Genomic DNA, 18,568 nt, shown 5'->3' with positions numbered 1-18,568 from the left:
TTCCAGTTTCAGGGTTCCACTGGAAATAAGAACACTAGTAGAAAATTGGGATCCTCCTAGTAAATTAACTAAATAAATAAGTTGTGTCTTGCGGCTTTTCCCATTTAGGGGTCGCCACAGCAGAACTCCGGTCCACTAATGATTGCTAGTTGATTTTTACATGCCGAGTTACCAGCCCTGACGCACAACCTTCAACAAAGGTACGCCCATTCACGCATGTCTCTACACAGAAAACGCTCTAGCTGAGAATCGAACCGGACAGCGTCTGACTGTGAGGCGACAACGCTACCACAGCTAAGCAAATAAAAACATCTGTGTTTCATTTCTAAATTCTTTAAAGCACAGTTTTAGCAGCTGGATAACAAATCTGAAGTGAAATTTCATAGTGTGCCATTTCTTATTAAATAATTTAGAGTGGTTACTTGTAAAATTTATGAATGACTTAATTTTCTCCATTTCAGGTGTTCATCTGACGTTCTGGGAGTGCTAGCATGTCATGGACCTGCTTGCATATGCAAAAAGGATTCAGCCACAGGGCTGCCAGATGCAGACTGTATGTTTGTACCTGACAAAGTGCAAAGTGCAACATCATCTGTGATGTATCTTCAAGGACTATCTTCTGTAAGTATTAATGTAGATTTCCTACAAAGACTAAATTGATGTTTTATGTCAGTAACATCATGGATGGGTGGTGTAGATCAGAGTGCAAGTGAGCCACCAACAGCTACAATAGCTTTGGAGACACACTATATAGTAGTTCAGTGGCTAAAAAAATGGAACTCTCTCCCCACTAGCATACAAAACACATAATCCAAAGCCTCCTTTAAAAACCTCATTAGGCAACATCTCAAGCAAAGTTGGCAGTGCCATGATTGCTCGCCAGGCTAGTGAAAGTGGATAAGGTACACATACTAAACCTAGAGTACTTGATAATAGTTTTCAATCTTACTCACAAACACTGGCTAATGTACAATGTATGTACTGTACCTGTGTACTATGTATGTATTCTACCTATGTTCCAAATTTCAGCTGTACACCACAAATCTATTAATTACCTTTATTTTTAAATTAATAATTTTTTGTTTGTTCTCGCCACTGTAACTGTTGATGTGCCGCATACCACTGTAAAAACATGTCTTTTGTAATTTGTGTGCATACTGATCATGTCTAACTAAATGTATCTGTAATTTTTCTTTGTGGAGATTTTCTCCCTGGGACTCTGCTATAAAAGGACCTTTTTGGCTCAGTCAGACACCCCCGGTTAACAAATGTAAAATAAATAAATAAATAAAATGTGTGCTATATCTTTAAGAAGAGTGTCAAGGCTGTACATGCACATATAAATTCCAGACACGTGCACTCCCTAGTGTCATTTTGTAAGAGCAGCCAGAGTGAGAGCGTGCATGATCATATAAGATGCTTAAGTTAAAGTCAGTAAACTTCTATAGTGATGTCTTTGTCTAAAATAAAGCTGCTTGAACAGAACCCATGAAGACTCTTCTATTGTGTCCAAAGTAGGAGAGCAACATGGTGTCAGAACCGGCATCACAGAGAATAAAATTCAGAACCATGAGATGCAGCAATGACAGTGAAGTTAAACCTAAGACAAACGAGCACAAAAAGAGCCTGAAAAGAATCAAAAGTAATGAGAAGTAGTACGAACTGTATACTTGATAGAAAAGACAAAACTGGGCACAATGTTATCGAGTTTAGGGCAAGAGATGTCCAGTTTATTCGCATCGTGCATTTATTTGATGTGTTTCTTACACTGATAAGAGGCAATAAAAAAAAACATACTACAAGAGTATTACAGTGTCCAAGAGTTTATTTCATTCACATCATAAAGTTATTTGAGATGTTTCTTAAAATTATGATAAATTACTTTAACAATGCAAAACAATATTACAAGAGTGTTAAAGTGCCCGAGAAGTTTATTTTGCAAAGTCCAGTCATATAAAGGTACTATGAGTTTGTCCATTAGCATAGCTTTGAAAAGCCCAAAGGGTATAAATTTCAGAACCACAAAGGCATTGGACAAAGTTAGAAATACTGGCATACGTTTCTGGCATATGTGCATGTGTGTATGCTTGTGCCTATTTGCAAAACCCTTCACTGGTATGTGTTAATATGGCAGACAGGTTTTGAAAGCCCCTAACACTTGTATTTGATCAGAATATTGCAGAGAATTGGAGAATATTTGAGCAACAGTGCAATATTTTTATACAAGCAGCTTATGCAGATAAAGATGCATGCACCAGGGCATTCATTTTGCTAAACCTAGCTGGGTCAGAGGCCATAGAAAGAGAGCATTCATTTGTATATGCACCAGCAGTATATGAAGGAGAAAGTGAAAACCATCATATTGTTGTACAGGCTGAATCAAGGAAAGACCCTGAATGTTTGAAGTGCTGCAAGTTCACAGAAATGTGTAATCCCCAGACAAATATTACATTAGAGAGGCATTTATTTTACACGAGAGATCAGAAACCAGGGGAAACGTTTGCAGCTTATATAACTGACCTGTGCAGCAGAGCTAAAACTTATTGGTTTGGTAACTTAAAAGATGAGTTGATCAAGGACAGGGTTTTGTGTGGTATTAACAGTGCTGCTGTGAGAAAGATTTTTCTTTGTGACAGGGATTTAACATTGAGAAAAGCCATAGAGATGTGTCTAATCCATGAGATGACAGAAAAACATATAAGTATGATTGCAAGTGACAAGAGCATAGTTTCAACTGACTCCAGAGCAAATGTAGATAGCATGCAACACATAGCAAACAAATGCAGGCCCAAGCACATAGCACCTACAGGGTTTCCAGGGAAGACACATAGCTTTTCAGCAAATTCTAAGAAGGGAGCACGCTTCAGCTCAGTGCAGTACAAGCATAAATCAGAAAAATGCAAGTCTAGCTTTATTGTTAACTGTCACAATTGTGGTGGAAATCATGAGTCTAAAAGAGAGAAGTGCTTAGCAGTTGGTCAGGAATTTCACAAGTGTAAAAAATGGAACCATTTCCAAAAGATTTGCAAATCAATAAGCCTCACACAGTTGTAAAGAAATGTCACATAAAGAAGCAAGTTGATCAAGTAGAGCCAAGCAATCAGCTTTCTATGTAGATGGTGTATCAGTGCTTGACGAAAGAGTTGCTGCAGTAAATTTATTAACAAGGAGTGAAGTGTTTTGTACTGTCCGGATTAATGGAAAATCCACAGAGCTTAAAGTAGACACTGGTTCAAAGTGTAATGTTATATCAGCAGACACATTTGCTAAAGTGAGAACTAACGAACAACTGAATGTAGCCACTAGTGTGAGACTTGTTGCTTTTGTAGGTGAAGAAATTCAAACTAAAGGTTCAATGATGCTTTCATGTTATTTGGCCAAGAACTGTTACGACTTCGTATTCTATGTAGTCCTAAGACCAGTGCAATCTTTACTGGGTCTCAAAGATAGAGAATGAATCTGCTTTCTTTTGCTAAAAAGTTCATCATGTAAGTGAATTTCCAAGTTCTAATTTTTCTGAAGCCATTTTCTCAGAGTATGCTGATGTTTTCGATGACAAGTTAGGCAAACTTCCAGTTGTGTATTCCATGAAGTTAGACCCAGAGGTCACTGCAGTAGTCAGACCAGCAAGAAGAGTTCCAATAGCTATGCAGGATAAAGTTAAGGCTCAGTTGGATAACATGGTGCAGTAAAGTGTGGTTTGTCCAGTCACAGAACCAAATGAATGGGTGTCGTCCATGGTAGCAGCTCATAAAAAAAGGCTCAGACAAAATCAGAATATGTATTGACCCAGTAGATCTGAACAAAGCATTCAAGAGACCATACCATCTGATGCGCACAGTCAAAGAAGTTGCAGCTCTAATACCAAATGCCACTGTTTTCTCTGTCCTGGATGCAAAGAGTTAATTTTGGCAAGTGATGCTTGATGGCAAATCTTCACTTCTAACTACCTTTGGTACTCTGGCAGATACAGATTCTTAAGGATGCCATTTGGAATAAATTCTGCAAGTGAGGTCTTTCAGCGTGCAATGGAGCAAATTTTTTTGGGTTATCCTTGTGCCATAGTAGTAGATAATGTATTCATTGGAGGCAGTGGTGAAGCAGAGCATGACAGAAACCTAAAGAAAGTTCTAGACAGAGCACATGAAGTAAACTTGAAGCTCATTTCTCTGAAGTACAAATTCAGACTTCCACAAGCTACCTACATTGGTCATTTGTTCACAAGTACAGGCTTGAGACCAGATCCGACCAAGCAAACAGCTATTTTTGAGATGAAGCACCAGATAATGTACAAGCTCTACAATGTTTCTGGGCATGGTCAACTATTTAGCAAGGTTATAACAGACTTCAGTGAGTTGACAGCACCTTTAAGAGAGCTAATGCACAAAAATATTGAATGGCCATGGTTGGTACAGCACCAGAAGGCATTTGAAGACCTTAAGCAGAAAATTGCCAACCCACCTATATTAAGATACTATGATGTGAACAAACCAGTACTCTTTCCTGTGATGCTTCAAAATTTGGTCTTGGTGCAGTTATACTTTAAGAGGGCAGACCAGTAGCTTATGCATCTAGAACACTTACCCAAACGGAGATGCAGTAGGATCAAACCGAGAAGGAGCTTTAGACAATAGTATTTGCATGATCCAAGCTTCATGATTATATTTATGGTTGAGCTATTCAGATTGAAACTGACCACCAATCTCTAGTTACTATTCTAAAGAAGCCTATGCATTTTGCTCCAGCGAGACTACAAAGAATGATGCTCAAATTGCAAAAGTACAATTTCAAAATGATCTACAAGAGAGGCAAATTTCTCTGTCTGGCTGATACTTATCCAGATCAGCCAGAAATACCACAGAACAGTTGATGCAGAGAATTTTGACTTTGATGTGATGTCTGCATAATTTTCTACCACTAGACTTGATGAGTTAAGAGAACACACTCAGACTGATCCAATTTTACAAAAGCTCAATCACTACATTAGTGATGGATGGCCGTCAAAGCAATCTAGTGTACCACTTGAAGTGTAAACCCATTTTCCTTACAGAGATGAATTGTTGATGGAAGATGGTATTATTTTCAATGTTCCTAAAATTGTTGTTCCTGCCACCTTACAACAAGATTATATCCAGATTTTGCATCATGGTCACCCAGGATCCACATCCACTAAGAGAAGAGTGATAGAATGAGTATTTTGGCCTTCATTACAGAAAGACATTAATAAAGTACTTTCTTCTTGTTCAGTATGCAATAGTACTAGACCACATTTGCAAAGAGAACCACTTCAGCTAAGTCCAGTTGCTGAACTACCTTGGTCCACCATTGCAAATGATATCTTTGAGTGGAACAATGAACACTACTTGATTTTGGTAGACTCTTATTCAAATTGGTTTGATATTGATCTACTACTTAACCTAACATCCACTGCTGTTATTACTAAGTTGAAACGTCATTTCTCAATTCATGGCAGTCCACACAAAGTTCTTTCTGACAATGGTACTCAATTTACTAGCTAGTTGTTTCAGAAATTTGCAGAAGAATGGGACTTTGTACATTTCACTAGTAGTCCTGAGTATCCTCACTCCAATGGTCTAGTTGAACGTGCGGTACAGAGTGCAAAGCAATTACTTGAAAGGTCAAAGCATGACAATACAGATGTGTTCTTAAATTTGCTTAATCTCAGAAACATACCCAGTGACGATATTCTTGGCTCACCTTCTCAAAGATTACTTTCCAGGCAAACCAGAACTACACTACCTATTACTTCCAGTTTATTGAAGCCTAAACCTAAGAAGAACAAAACCATCAAGGCTCAACTGAAGTGTAATATCCAGAAATCTAGTTACAACTGATCGAGTAGATTACTTCATCCATTGAGGGAAGGAGAGATGGTACAAATCCAGACAATGAAAGGTTTTGATCGAATAGGACAGATTACAGGCATCTGCTCCAAGCCAAGATCCTACCTGGTAGACTCTGAGGGCATGGAGTATAGGAGCAACCATAGAAATCATCTTCCTGTACCAGAATCATCATCACCATCACAACATTGTTTTTGTGATGCAGACTTCAAATCTAAGAATGAATCAGACACTGTTCCCATACCAGAATGTGTTCAAAATTCTGATTCCATTCTAGAAAATGTTCTGAACAATCCACAGGTCAAACATTTTGCAGAGAGAGCTCCAGTTGCTAAATCTAATTCCCAGTTTTATGTCACAGGATGCAGATGAGTATCAAAGCCTAGTGTGAAATACACAGCAACGTGAACTTGATTGTATATATATATATATATATATATATATATATATATATATATATATATGGTTTCACTTCATAATCTCGAATTACTGAAATCCTGAATTTTAGTAACCCGAGACTATAAAGTTGAACCATTCACAATACCAAAACCCACAATCCCGAATCACGCAATCATGAACATACATACACCATACACTGCATAACACACACACACCATTCCACTCACAGCACACAAACCACACAACTCTACAGTACATATAAGCAGGGGGGGCAGCCCCTTTGCACCCCCATGATGGGGGCTACGCACCACCCCCCTACTATATATACACCAACTCTGAGGTCCCACATAACATAAAAAAAAAAAACTCACACCACGCCATCCTCCACTCGCTCACACACAAATACACATCACAAATACACAAACACCAACAAATCCAACACTCACACTCACACTTACACCTCCCTATCCTTACCCACACATACAATGTACAAAAACACACACACTCACTCACCTGCAATCTCAGGACCATAACACTACACACGACGTATTGGAAATGCATAAGCGTGGATTTGAGATATTCAAATTCACTCTTACGCACTTTCGGCATTCTGGTTTTCGGCTTCATGGTCTCGGGTTACTGAAATTCGGGATTTCAGTAATTCGAGAATATAAAGTGTTACTATATATATATATATATATATATATATATATATATATATATATATATATATATATATATATATATATATATATATATATATATATATATATATATATATATATATATATATATTCATATATATAGATATATATATATATATATATATATGGGTCCTAGTCTGAAAGTCGAAAATACGGTTCATCGAACCGCACTTTGACAAACAGACTTTAGCGAAAGTACATAACATCAAATATGCACTTTCTCTAAAGCAAACAGAAAAAAGGAAAAACATGCAGTTTGCATGTTCTATTAATTGTACATCAACATATACTGTTGATGTACAACTAACAAACCTCCTGTTGAGATTGTGGTACAGTGGGGATAAGGGAATATTCCCTTTTCCCCACTGTAGTGCGATCTCGGAGTTAGAATATTAAAGTAGGGGGGGTGTGGGGGCACAGGGGGGCTTGCCCCCTGCATAGTAGTATTGAAATGTATTTCTTTTGTTTTTTATTGCCTGGTTAGTTTGGGTTTACGCAAAAGTGCATATTCGATGTTATGCCCTTTCACGTATTTGGATTTTTGAAAATACGTTTCGATGAAACATATTTTCGATTATCCAACATAGACATATATATATATATATATATATATATATATATATATATATATGTCTGTGTGTGTGTGTGTGTGTGTGTGTGTACTTAGTATTGTATAATGCATGACAAAGAATTGCCTGTGATTTCTGCATGCCAAATAGACTCATAGTGTTGCATGATCTATTTCTCAAAGAGGGAGGATGTAGATCGGAGTGCAAGTAATGTGTGCTATAGCTTTAAGAATCATGTCAAGACTGTGCATGCATGTATAAGTTCCAGACATGTGCAACCCCTAGTGCCTCTTTGTATGAGCAGCCACAGTGATCGCAGTTGTTAGTTTGTATATAAGTTACTTAAGTTAAAGTTAGTGTACTTCTGTAGTGATGTTTGTATAAAATAAAGCTGCTTGAACAGAAATCATGAAGACTCTTCTGTTGTGTCTATAGTAGTAGAGCGACAGGTGGTATGGATTTTTATCTGCATGAAGGAGCTCTTCAAGACTGTTACATTTTCTACATTATATTTCTGAATTATCTTCTTTGAGTCAAGCTAAGTCTAAGAATGGAAATACATGCCTTATGCTAGAAAGCAGTCTAAATTTTAAAATAAGGCCCCATATTTGCAATACATGATCTCCTTATTAAAAAAAATAATGACAGTATATTTTAGTATCATATTTTGGGGGGATAGAGGCTAATAATTAAAACATCCTAGGGAAGTCTAAAAGCAATCCCCCTAAAGCTTTGTTATCAGAACTGAAAAGTGATGAAGATACACAAGGGATAGTGCAAGATGCCCCTAAACTGGAAAATACAAGGTCTAAGATGTTTTTCCCTTAGTGGGTACTCTGACTAGTTGTTCCAGGGCATTTTTATAGAGACAGTCCAGGAATCTCTGTGCTTGTGCACTAGTGATGGTGTAGTGGTGTAGGTTTACCAGTCTTTAGTTGGATAGGTTGGACCACCCATGAAAATGGTATTGGGTTTAATACTGACTATCTCTAGTTTTTGTAGACAGTCTTTGTGATTTTCTTTGGTCAAAGAAGGAATTCCATAGCTAACCAGTATGCAGAAAGGGACCTTTCTGATGGTGAATTTTTCATGTCAAAGCTCTAGTACCTCATGTTGCTTAACCAGCCTTGATGTTAGTCTCTTCTGAATGAAGACTGGGACACCCTTATCCTTTTTCCTTCCTGTGCAGTGGCTGGTCTAAAAGTGTTGAAGGCTTTATAGCCCTGCACAGCCAGAGTGCTCTCTCTCGTTTTAAACCATGTCTCAGTCGCTACACAGGTGTATACTTCCTTCAGGGTGAGGAGGGGTTGTAAAGTGTTGTTTCTTATTTCAGATCCTTGCATTGATCAATAAAACCTTCATGTTTTCCTTTACTTGTTTCATTGTATTGATAAATATATTTGATTAGAATTATATTGGAGGCTAATGTCATTGCTAGAATGTTTAATTTAGTGGAGTCATGCCTTTTGGGCTTAACAATGAGTTCCTTAAAACTCCACACATAAGAACTCAAAGTAATCAATTAATTTTAAATGCTAATTTGATGGTGCAGTGGTTAACATTGTTGCCTCAGATCAAGAGGTTCTCTGGTTTGATTCTCAGCTGGGGTGCCTTCTGTGTGGAGTCTGCATGCCCTCCATGTGTTCATGTGGGTTTCCTCCGGGTGCTCCGGTTTTCTCCCATGTTACAAAGATATGCATCTGGAGCATTTCTCCCAGGGCTTCCTCTGAAAATTGTCTCGTTCCAAATCAGACTTTCCTGGTAAACAAATGTTAAATACATAAATAAATAATTTGAGCCTGTTAGAGCTATCAGGCTAAGTTTCTTTAGCAGTAATTCATGACAGGGTGTATTTAATGTAGGATTAGCCCAAGAGTGATGTGGTCTGATCATTATAGCAAAGCACTCGTGAGCAAAAAAAGGACAACTGTTTTTAATGTTTGTATTACCCAGACAGGTATGAACTATTGTTATCATTATTAGAGACTTTCAGTTTTATGCAAGGGTGCAAGGTAAAGACCTGCTTCCAGCATCCTGTACCAACTGCTTCAACAGACCATTGACCAAAAATGAACAGGCTTCACCTATTTTACTCTGACCCCTGTGCTCAGCTCCTGCCTGTGACCTACTGCTGTATGTCTTGCAATTGCTGTATAATCCATATTACCTGTTAATACCTCTAACTGGCTCTCCATCACATCACTGGGACACACTCACTGTCCCTTCTGTTTCCATTTTTCCTCTTCTCTTCCTACAATTTATTCCTCAACTATAGATTTCTACCCCATTGTACTATTTTCTACTGAATTATTTTTACCTTAGCCCACCTTATTCCCTATTGTATTCTCTGGTCTCCACTCTTATTTACTCCTAATAACCCTTTTTTGTTGTGGTGTCCTTCCTGCAGTCTACCTAATCCATACTTTTAATTCTCCCATGCAATTGTTCAGTAGTTATTGTAGTTACCATTAAAACAAAATGTAGCTTATCCTTACTGATTGTTTTTCTTGACACTCATGCATTTGTGATTGGGTTCTGCCAGCTCTGTTTGGCTATCCTACCCCCAAATTCCACCCACCCCCACTATCTCTAGACTTATATCTCTCAAACTCCTCCCCCAATCAAATCAACCAATTAACTTAGCTACATCCACTTCCTTGTTTATTGTTATTGCCTCTAATCACAACATTTTTTTTTCAAAATCCTGCAATACCCACTCTAAGCCAACACCATGGCCCCCTCAACACTAACACACTTAACCTACCTATCTTTAACTTTTCTTTTCCAACTTCAGCAAACAAGCTACCATGCATTCAATATCAATTCCCATACATACCTCTCCACCTGGAAACATAAAAAATCTGGACACAGACCCATGAAAAATAGGTACAAATCTGTACGCTAATTAATATAAAATTTGCATGCATAATTATGTAACCCCACCCACTGCAATAGAATTGTGGGATACCAACTTTCAAACACAAACTGAAGAACAGACAACCAAAATATGGCCCCAGACCCTATAGTAAATGGTAACCATTTTTTTTTTAAATGTGCAGCAATGATGTTCACTATGAAGGGAGAAGATGATGGACCTTTTTGTTTTTGGTGACTTGCAGTATGTGGGTTTTATGATAAAATAGAACATTTAATGGTAGGCAACATTGTAATCTTAGCAAAATAATATTATAGTTTGCTAGGACCTCCAAAAATCATTCTCCATGGCCTACTGATCAGTGCCGTATCTAGAGTTTGTGCCACCCAGGGCTGTCTGAGTTTGCACCCTTCCCTGCCTCACAGAATAATGGTCGAATGTACCCCCATACAAAGCCCTCCCTCCTGCAGCCATTCCAGTGTCCCATTACTTGGCTATTTTGTCCCATTTACCATAAACACTGTAATGTACATACTGCTTTCCTTTTACAATGATTATTTGGATTTAATTTAAAACTTTTATTTTACATTTTACAGCATAAACACTAATAGGCATCTGCTAAACAAAGAAATACAGTCTCACAATGAAAATAGATTTAGCATTAAAACTTCTCTACCCTTGAAAGTAAACTCACATTCATTGAAACAGCATTGAAACCCACATTCAAAGAAAATGCATCTGGCCCGTGGCAGATAAAAATTACCTTTGGGCTGTATTCAAATCATAGGCCCCTTGCACAGAAAGCATACACATTTTCTTTGATACACCTTCCTGATTGTATTAAATTATATTACTTGTATAATACAGCACACTTGTTAGAGCATGTTTTAAATTTATTGTTCTGAACATTTTTCCAGTAAGCAATGAAACAAAATGGATGAACCAATAATCACAAAGCTGCTTAGTTTAAAACATTTCCATCATAAAAACCTACTTAAACTTCTACAATCCACCAGTATCAGTAAATATGCACAATCTCTGCAGAAGTAAAAGTCATCTAAATAATTCTACATTAAAGAGATATGTAACTAATGTAGAGGTTGCTGCTAGCAAACATCTTTAAATGTCATTGTTTCATCGAGAAATAAAGTGCCTGTTGCCCTTGAGAAATAAATTGCCTGTTACATTAAAAAAATGATAGTAATATTGCAATAGGAGAATGGATGGCACACTGATCTGCACCAAAGAGGAAATTCTCAGGACTGTGCATCCACCCCCTTTAAAAGTACAATGCAGTATAGTATCAGCAATCCATCTACATACTGTGGGAGTAGAACCCACAGCCTTCTGCATCAAAAGCATCTGTTGTGCTACTAACAACACAAACAGACTTGGCATAAGCAGCACTAAACACCTCTCCCCCTGAAGAACTATGCAGCACAAAAAATCTGGAAAAAGCCAAAATTTATTGGGGGGGTAGGCAAAACCAGGGACACAAACATTGCTTGTATAATCTTTGAAAAGTTTCTAGAATGAAATGTTTTGTGTTACCATGAATTTCCTGAAAGAAAGGAAGACCGAAGCTTAAATGGCTATCATTATTTAGTGAATTCAGTTCTTACTAATTTGCTAGAAAACCACAAATTTTAAGTGGAACAGATCAAAAAGCCAGAGAACACAAGTGGTGGTGTGGATAGGGAATGCTCCTTTTGAGCCTGAGTAACATTAACCACCAGGTATACTTAAAAAAGCTCAATAATAAGTGTCCAGAGTGATATGCTACCACAAACAAACTTAAAGATAAGATACAGCAGTGTACTTTAAACAACTTATAGAAGTGTGATAATTCAATAAAAGTATTTTGCTTTATAATGTTGTTGGCAGCATTATTTTTTTTTTGGTAGAGCTAAGGACAGTGGCCAAGTATAGACCTAATCTAGTTGGTGTCTCCTAAATGACTGTAATGTCACAGTTCTGTATTCATATTGAAGTTTTGCTATCCAGGTCCATCCTATTAGATCTATGGCCTGCTTCCAGGGAAGCTCCACGGTAGTACTTTTTTTTTGGTGAAATTGTCCCAAAAGAATGATGGAAATGGCCCTAGTCCTTCTGCTAAGTTATATGTGATCTTTAATATTCAACTAAGTGATCACCTACTTATACAGATGGGACCTCATTTTAGTATCTTATCTCAGCACTACTACCAGCAAGGTGTTCCAATGCAAACCTAACACCTAGAACTAAACTGTTGAGGAGGCCTTTGTTAGATGAGTTGCTTTGTTCCAACAAACATTAAAAAAAATATAAAAAATAAAACTTCTTCCTTCAGGCTGGCACACAGTACTGAATTGCAGTCCCAAGCTCATGCAGTGTCACACAAAGGACATAAAGGATGGATGTAATTCTGATATCTGATCTACACATTTCTTAGCAGGAATATCAATTTATTGCCTATAATTTGCTGTTATCTGTGATGATAAATGCACATTGATTAACATTACCACTTACTTCTACTTGCCAATAAGCAAGACAGTTGCCATTTAATTCCATTTTATAACTGTTATATTAGAAATATGAACAGGTGGCAAAACGTGTGTAATATTAGTAATAGAAGATGGTGCATTCAAAAATTATCTTTGAAGAACCATCTCTGGGTGAACCTCTTTTATAAATCTTAAGTTTAACTTCAAGATATATAAAGATTTTCTGTAATTATTGACTTGAATGTATTTAAATAACAATCCATTCCTTTAATTGTATTAATTGACTTGACAGGAGGAGTGACACATTTAAGATCTGTGCACTACTGATAATTGCAGAAAATGTTGTTCCTTAATGTGTTATTCTGGGATTAGTGTAAGAAAAATCAAGATTGTGCTACCTTCAGGATTTCTCTTCTCTAAGATATAATGTGAAATCTGCATTGACATATACATTTATTAATATGCCTACCAAGAGCATTTTTTCACCATATTGGGGGTGGAAGGGGCTTATCCCCTTGCAGAAAAACATTTTTACTGATTTTCTAATCTTAACTGCCTTAACTGTAGAATGCAGCTGAATTATTCTAATAGTGTATGATCAATACGTTGTGAATTGTTGACAGTGAATTGGCTGTGAAGTTTTAATTGACTCGTTACATCATAACTGCTGGAAGAGGGCTACATGTTGTTGAATTCATTCACATTACTGCATGCTTTTTGGTAACTATGTAGATAGGTATTTAAAGCTGGGCTACATTCTGTCTCCATTAACAAGGAAGTACTAGTACCAGATGGTATTCCCATTACAACAATTTAATGCCATATTTCTACACACACACACACACACACACACACACACACACACACACACACACACACACACACATACACACTGCCATCAAAGGAATGGCCAGCCGATAAACTAATACTGCCATCAATGGAAAGGCCAGCAGATAAACTAATAATGCCATCAGTGGAATGACCACCAGTTAAACTAAATTAATGTCATCAACGGGAACAGTTACATGCACACACAGCATTTTCAGCAGATACAAATGCTAATAATAAACAGTTATTATCACAAAAGAAGTATCCAAAAGTAATTAAAAAAAAATAAAATGTTCAGAAAGATCTGGAGAAAATTTTAAATGACTGCACATATTTTATATTTACTTAAGGGGTATTTCATGTTTTCTGCCCTTCTCCCATTATAATTCTAAGTACACACACTGACAATCCCCATGTAAAAAGCTGAATTATTTTCAAGCATATGCAAGTGTCCTACTTTAGTTTTGCAAATATCTGTAACCTTAACCTACAATAACTTGCCTTACTTTAGCCATGCTACCTCCCCCAAATAACTCCATATTAAACATACTCCCTTTATATCCATCCTCAACTCCTTTTCCCATGTTTGCACATTGGGTCAGGGTGTCACTTCAGCAGTGGCAATCATCTCAAGCCAAGGCTTAAACCGCCGAGTGGCTAGCATATTCTCTCTAAATATATCATAAGCCTGTTTTTCTCTCACTTCATATTGCAGTTCCTGTTTGTATTAAACTAACTTACCTATAATTTCTCTGTAATCTAGCTGAAATTTGTCTGTTAAATCATTGTCATATAAATTCTATGTATTTTTGACCAATACATTCACATTATGTCTAATTTGATATAATTACTTAAATTGTAGTTGTTCTGTATTATTTTAAAGACTGTAAAGTTGCTATTTTTAAAATGTTTTGTAATACTTTGGAGCTTTTCTCCCCAGGCCTCTTTTGACAGTGGGCTCCTACCCAGTTGGACTTTCCCAGTAATCAAATGTCATAATGTCTATAAACGTCTTAAGATACCCCTCCCCATATACATGCCTCAAACAGCTTGTGGGGTACATTTGGGCTACATGGCATAGCTTATAAAGGCCCAAGTAGTCGTTGGCCTAGAATGTACTTGTGAGCCTAAGAAATAAATAATTAACAACTAAACAAAACCCCTTTTTTTCAGCACAAATTAGCTGACCCATATCTCTCAAGTACTTAACACAAGCATCCTGGACAAATATAAATACAATATAGGACCAAATGTTAAACATTATAAGCAATTTTAGATTTTAATCTTAAAAAGACGTACCTAAAATAATGGAGCAACAGGGTTTGCAACAATGTCGTACTTTTTGATCAATAGAAAGTAAAAGGCTCTAATGGCCAGGGTTAATATATCTCTGTATTATTCTGTTATTTTTTATCAGAAAATGAAAAACTTTTAAGAGCTACAGAGTAGAAACATGATGCAAAAAAACAAGAACATTTGACAGGTGTGAGACAACCTTCACATACATCCTGTGATTCCATGGCAATGGACTATTTGTAAACAGTGTTCACCCTCAAGTTTACTGATGGTGTTTTATCTTGGATTTACTGTTAGGCTTTGGCTTATCCTCTGTCATGCCTGTATGAGCTCCTCCCCCCTGTCTTTCGGCAGAATGCAAAGCCCCTTGCTAACCCCATATAGTATGTAGTACTGTGCAACCAGAATACTTTGAGCTGTGCATGTTCTTTATCCAGCCTATAATCCTATCAGTGTATAGCAAGTCGGACTACCATCTAATAACCACATTAGATTTTTTAGATACACTATTATTTCATAATATATGATTAACACCTAACTTTTGCACTTCACTTCCTGAAGTTTTGCATTCCTGGATCTGCAAGCACCTAATGTGTCGGACTTATGAAACACGTTTTGTTTATAGATTTGTCTTACATGTTAAAGATCCTGTCTGTTTAAAAAATCGACTTCTGTGACTTCACAGAATGATTGCTTTTTATTATAAATCAGGAACATAAACTAAATACACACACACACACACACACACACACACACACACACACACCATTTAAACTAAATGCACACACAGCATTTCCAGCAGATAAACTAAATGCACGCACACACACACACACACACACACACACACACACACACACACCATTTAAACTAAATGCACACACAGCATTTCCAGCAGATAAACTAAACACACGCACACACACACACACACACACACACACACACACACACACACACACACACACACACACACACACACACACACACACCATTTAAACTAAATGCACCCACAGCATTTCCAGCAGATAAACTAAATACACACACACACACACACACACACACACACACACACACACACACACACACACACACCATTTAAACTAAATGCACACACAGCATTTCCAGCAGATAAACTAAACACACGCACACACACACACACACACACACACACACACACACACACACACACACACACACACACACACACACACACACACACACACCATTTAAACTAAATGCACACACAGCATTTCCAGCAGATAAACTAAATACACACACACACACACACACACACACACACGCATGCAACATTTAAACTAAATGCACATGGCCAGTAGATAAACTAAATTAATGCCTTAATGACATCAACGGGAATGGTGCCGGTTACATGCACACACAACACTGCAGATAAACTAAATACAGAGTGGCTGGAACAAAGGATTGATAAAATAATGCCTTAATGCCATCAACAGGAATGGTAATATGTACATAGTTCTTGGCCAGACCCAGACTTATAATAGATGCAGATAAATGCATATACAGTTAAACAGTTCTTGGCCAGCAGATAAATCACAACAATGGTTCTGATTAAGCTTACGGGCCCGTTAGAGTTGTTTTCTTACCTGGAGGCTGGGTCATGTAGGCAGACTCTGCACAATTTAAATTATGCTGTCACTGCTGTTAATTAGTCCAACAGGCAATAGCTGAAGCTGATGTCATCATGCACGCCCCTGTAGACTGGCGATGAGTGGTGACATCAGCCAAAAATTTAAATTGATAATATGGAAAAAAAAAAAGACTGGGAAATTTGGAAATGAAGGGGTTCATTCAGGAATTTGTGGCACCACAATATTTTCCCTCAAACCCGGTAAATACCGAGGAATTCAGTACGGTTGACAGGTCTGTTCCCATATCACTTCCATTACATCATCAACAGCCATTCCTCACAACACAAAAAGTTTCTCTAATGTATTGCCTAGTCTACTTCATACTTATATTGCACCCTGTCCAGAAATAAAACATACACAATACAATTCCAAAGTCACTAAACCTCATTATTATATAATTAAATTCACTTTTGTACTCAAATGACAGTCCACCTACATTTCATTAATATTCCCTTCTGGTGATGTTCATCCCAATCCAGACCCAACCTTTACCCCTTACCTCCCCACTATCTCTACAAACTCATCACATAGCAAAAAATCTGAAATTCATTATCCTCAATTTTCAAAGCATTTGCAACACAATTTCAGACTTCCATGCTTGAGTTGCATTACATGCACCTGATTTCTTAGCTGCCACATAAACCTGGCCTAAACCTAATATAAAAGATGTCAAAATACTCCCCCAGCATATAATTTAATCAGACTAGACAGATTACATAAAAAGCAGGTGGGGTTGCCTTATTTTACAATAGTCTGTTCACTGTTACCAATTACTTTGGCCACATCCCTAAATTTGATAATGCCGAACTACAGATAACTATCCTAAAATTAAATAAACAACTCAAAGAACCTGTGTATAGTAGTCACTTACATCCCCTAGGTCAGAACATCCCAAATCTTAAAAACATCCTATCTTGGATTTCTACAAATATCTCTTACGAAATGATCATTCTTGGTGATGTCAACATAAATTGGATAGCTCTTACATCTACCTCTCCCACTGCCTCCATCAATTATTACAACTTCTCTCCACTAGTGACAACCCCTACAAAGTAAGACAAAAACAGCACAGAAGGATCAACCTTAGACAGGATTCTAGTATCTGATCCAAGTAAGTATACCTAATCAGGTATTTTCCCTAACACTCTTAGTGATCATCTGCCATCCTATACCATCAAGATCCAAGCTATAAATCAATTTGTTCTTTCAGTCCTAACTTATAGTTTTGGAGTGATTGACTGGCCCCAAAAAGTGTTGGATAGATTGGATATCAAAACAAGAAGGATGCTTCATGCTCATCAAATGATTTATAAAAATCAGTGTATACCAAGATTATATATTCCCCGTTCTGAAGGAGGGATAGGCCTCCTTGAAATTGATTACATGCATGGATCTGCAATCATGGGACTCCACACATATCTACTGACCTCACAAGATCCAGTTGTGGTGAAAGTTTTGAAACATGAGGAGAATAAATCTAAAATGACATCTCTGCTTAATTTAGCAGAAGCATATCGACGTCAAGCAGGAATGGAAGTGGATAAAAACCAGGCAGCAACTGAATGTGCTAAAAAAGAAAAGAAAGAATATAAGGTGAAGGATTAGATGAGAAGGCAAGAAATGTGGAAAAAACATAAATATTGCTGCAAGTATAGAAAACTTCTGGAAGAGCCTCATGTTGATCAAGAATGAACACAGGAATGGTTAAGGAGAGGTGAATTTACATCAAGAAATGAAAGGTTAATATTGGCAGCCCAAGATAGTGGGCTGCATACACGCTGGTTTACTAAGTCTATTGAACATGTGGGAGAAACAGACATATGTAGGTTTTGTGGAACCGAATTGGAAACAATCGCACACCTTATTGCTGGTTGCGACTCTCTAAT

At 37.3% G+C, this 18,568-nt stretch overlaps 1 protein-coding gene across 1 annotated transcript in view; it reads left to right on the top strand.

The window, feature by feature from the left end:
- LOC122813607 (calcium-activated chloride channel regulator 1-like) overlaps positions 1-18,568 on the top strand; it is a 769,024-nt gene that overhangs the window by 163,544 nt on the left and 586,912 nt on the right. The window contains exon 5 of the mRNA XM_044086019.1: positions 462-621. Within this exon, the coding sequence (XP_043941954.1) occupies positions 462-621 (160 nt within the window). The remainder of the gene's footprint in view (positions 1-461; positions 622-18,568) is intronic.

This window comes from Protopterus annectens, chromosome 10.part0, assembly GCF_019279795.1.
Source record: "Protopterus annectens isolate FY-2018-M chromosome 10.part0, PAN1.0, whole genome shotgun sequence".
Classification (NCBI taxonomy): Eukaryota; Metazoa; Chordata; order Ceratodontiformes; family Protopteridae; genus Protopterus; species Protopterus annectens.
This window is presented reverse-complemented; position numbering and strand designations above follow the sequence as displayed.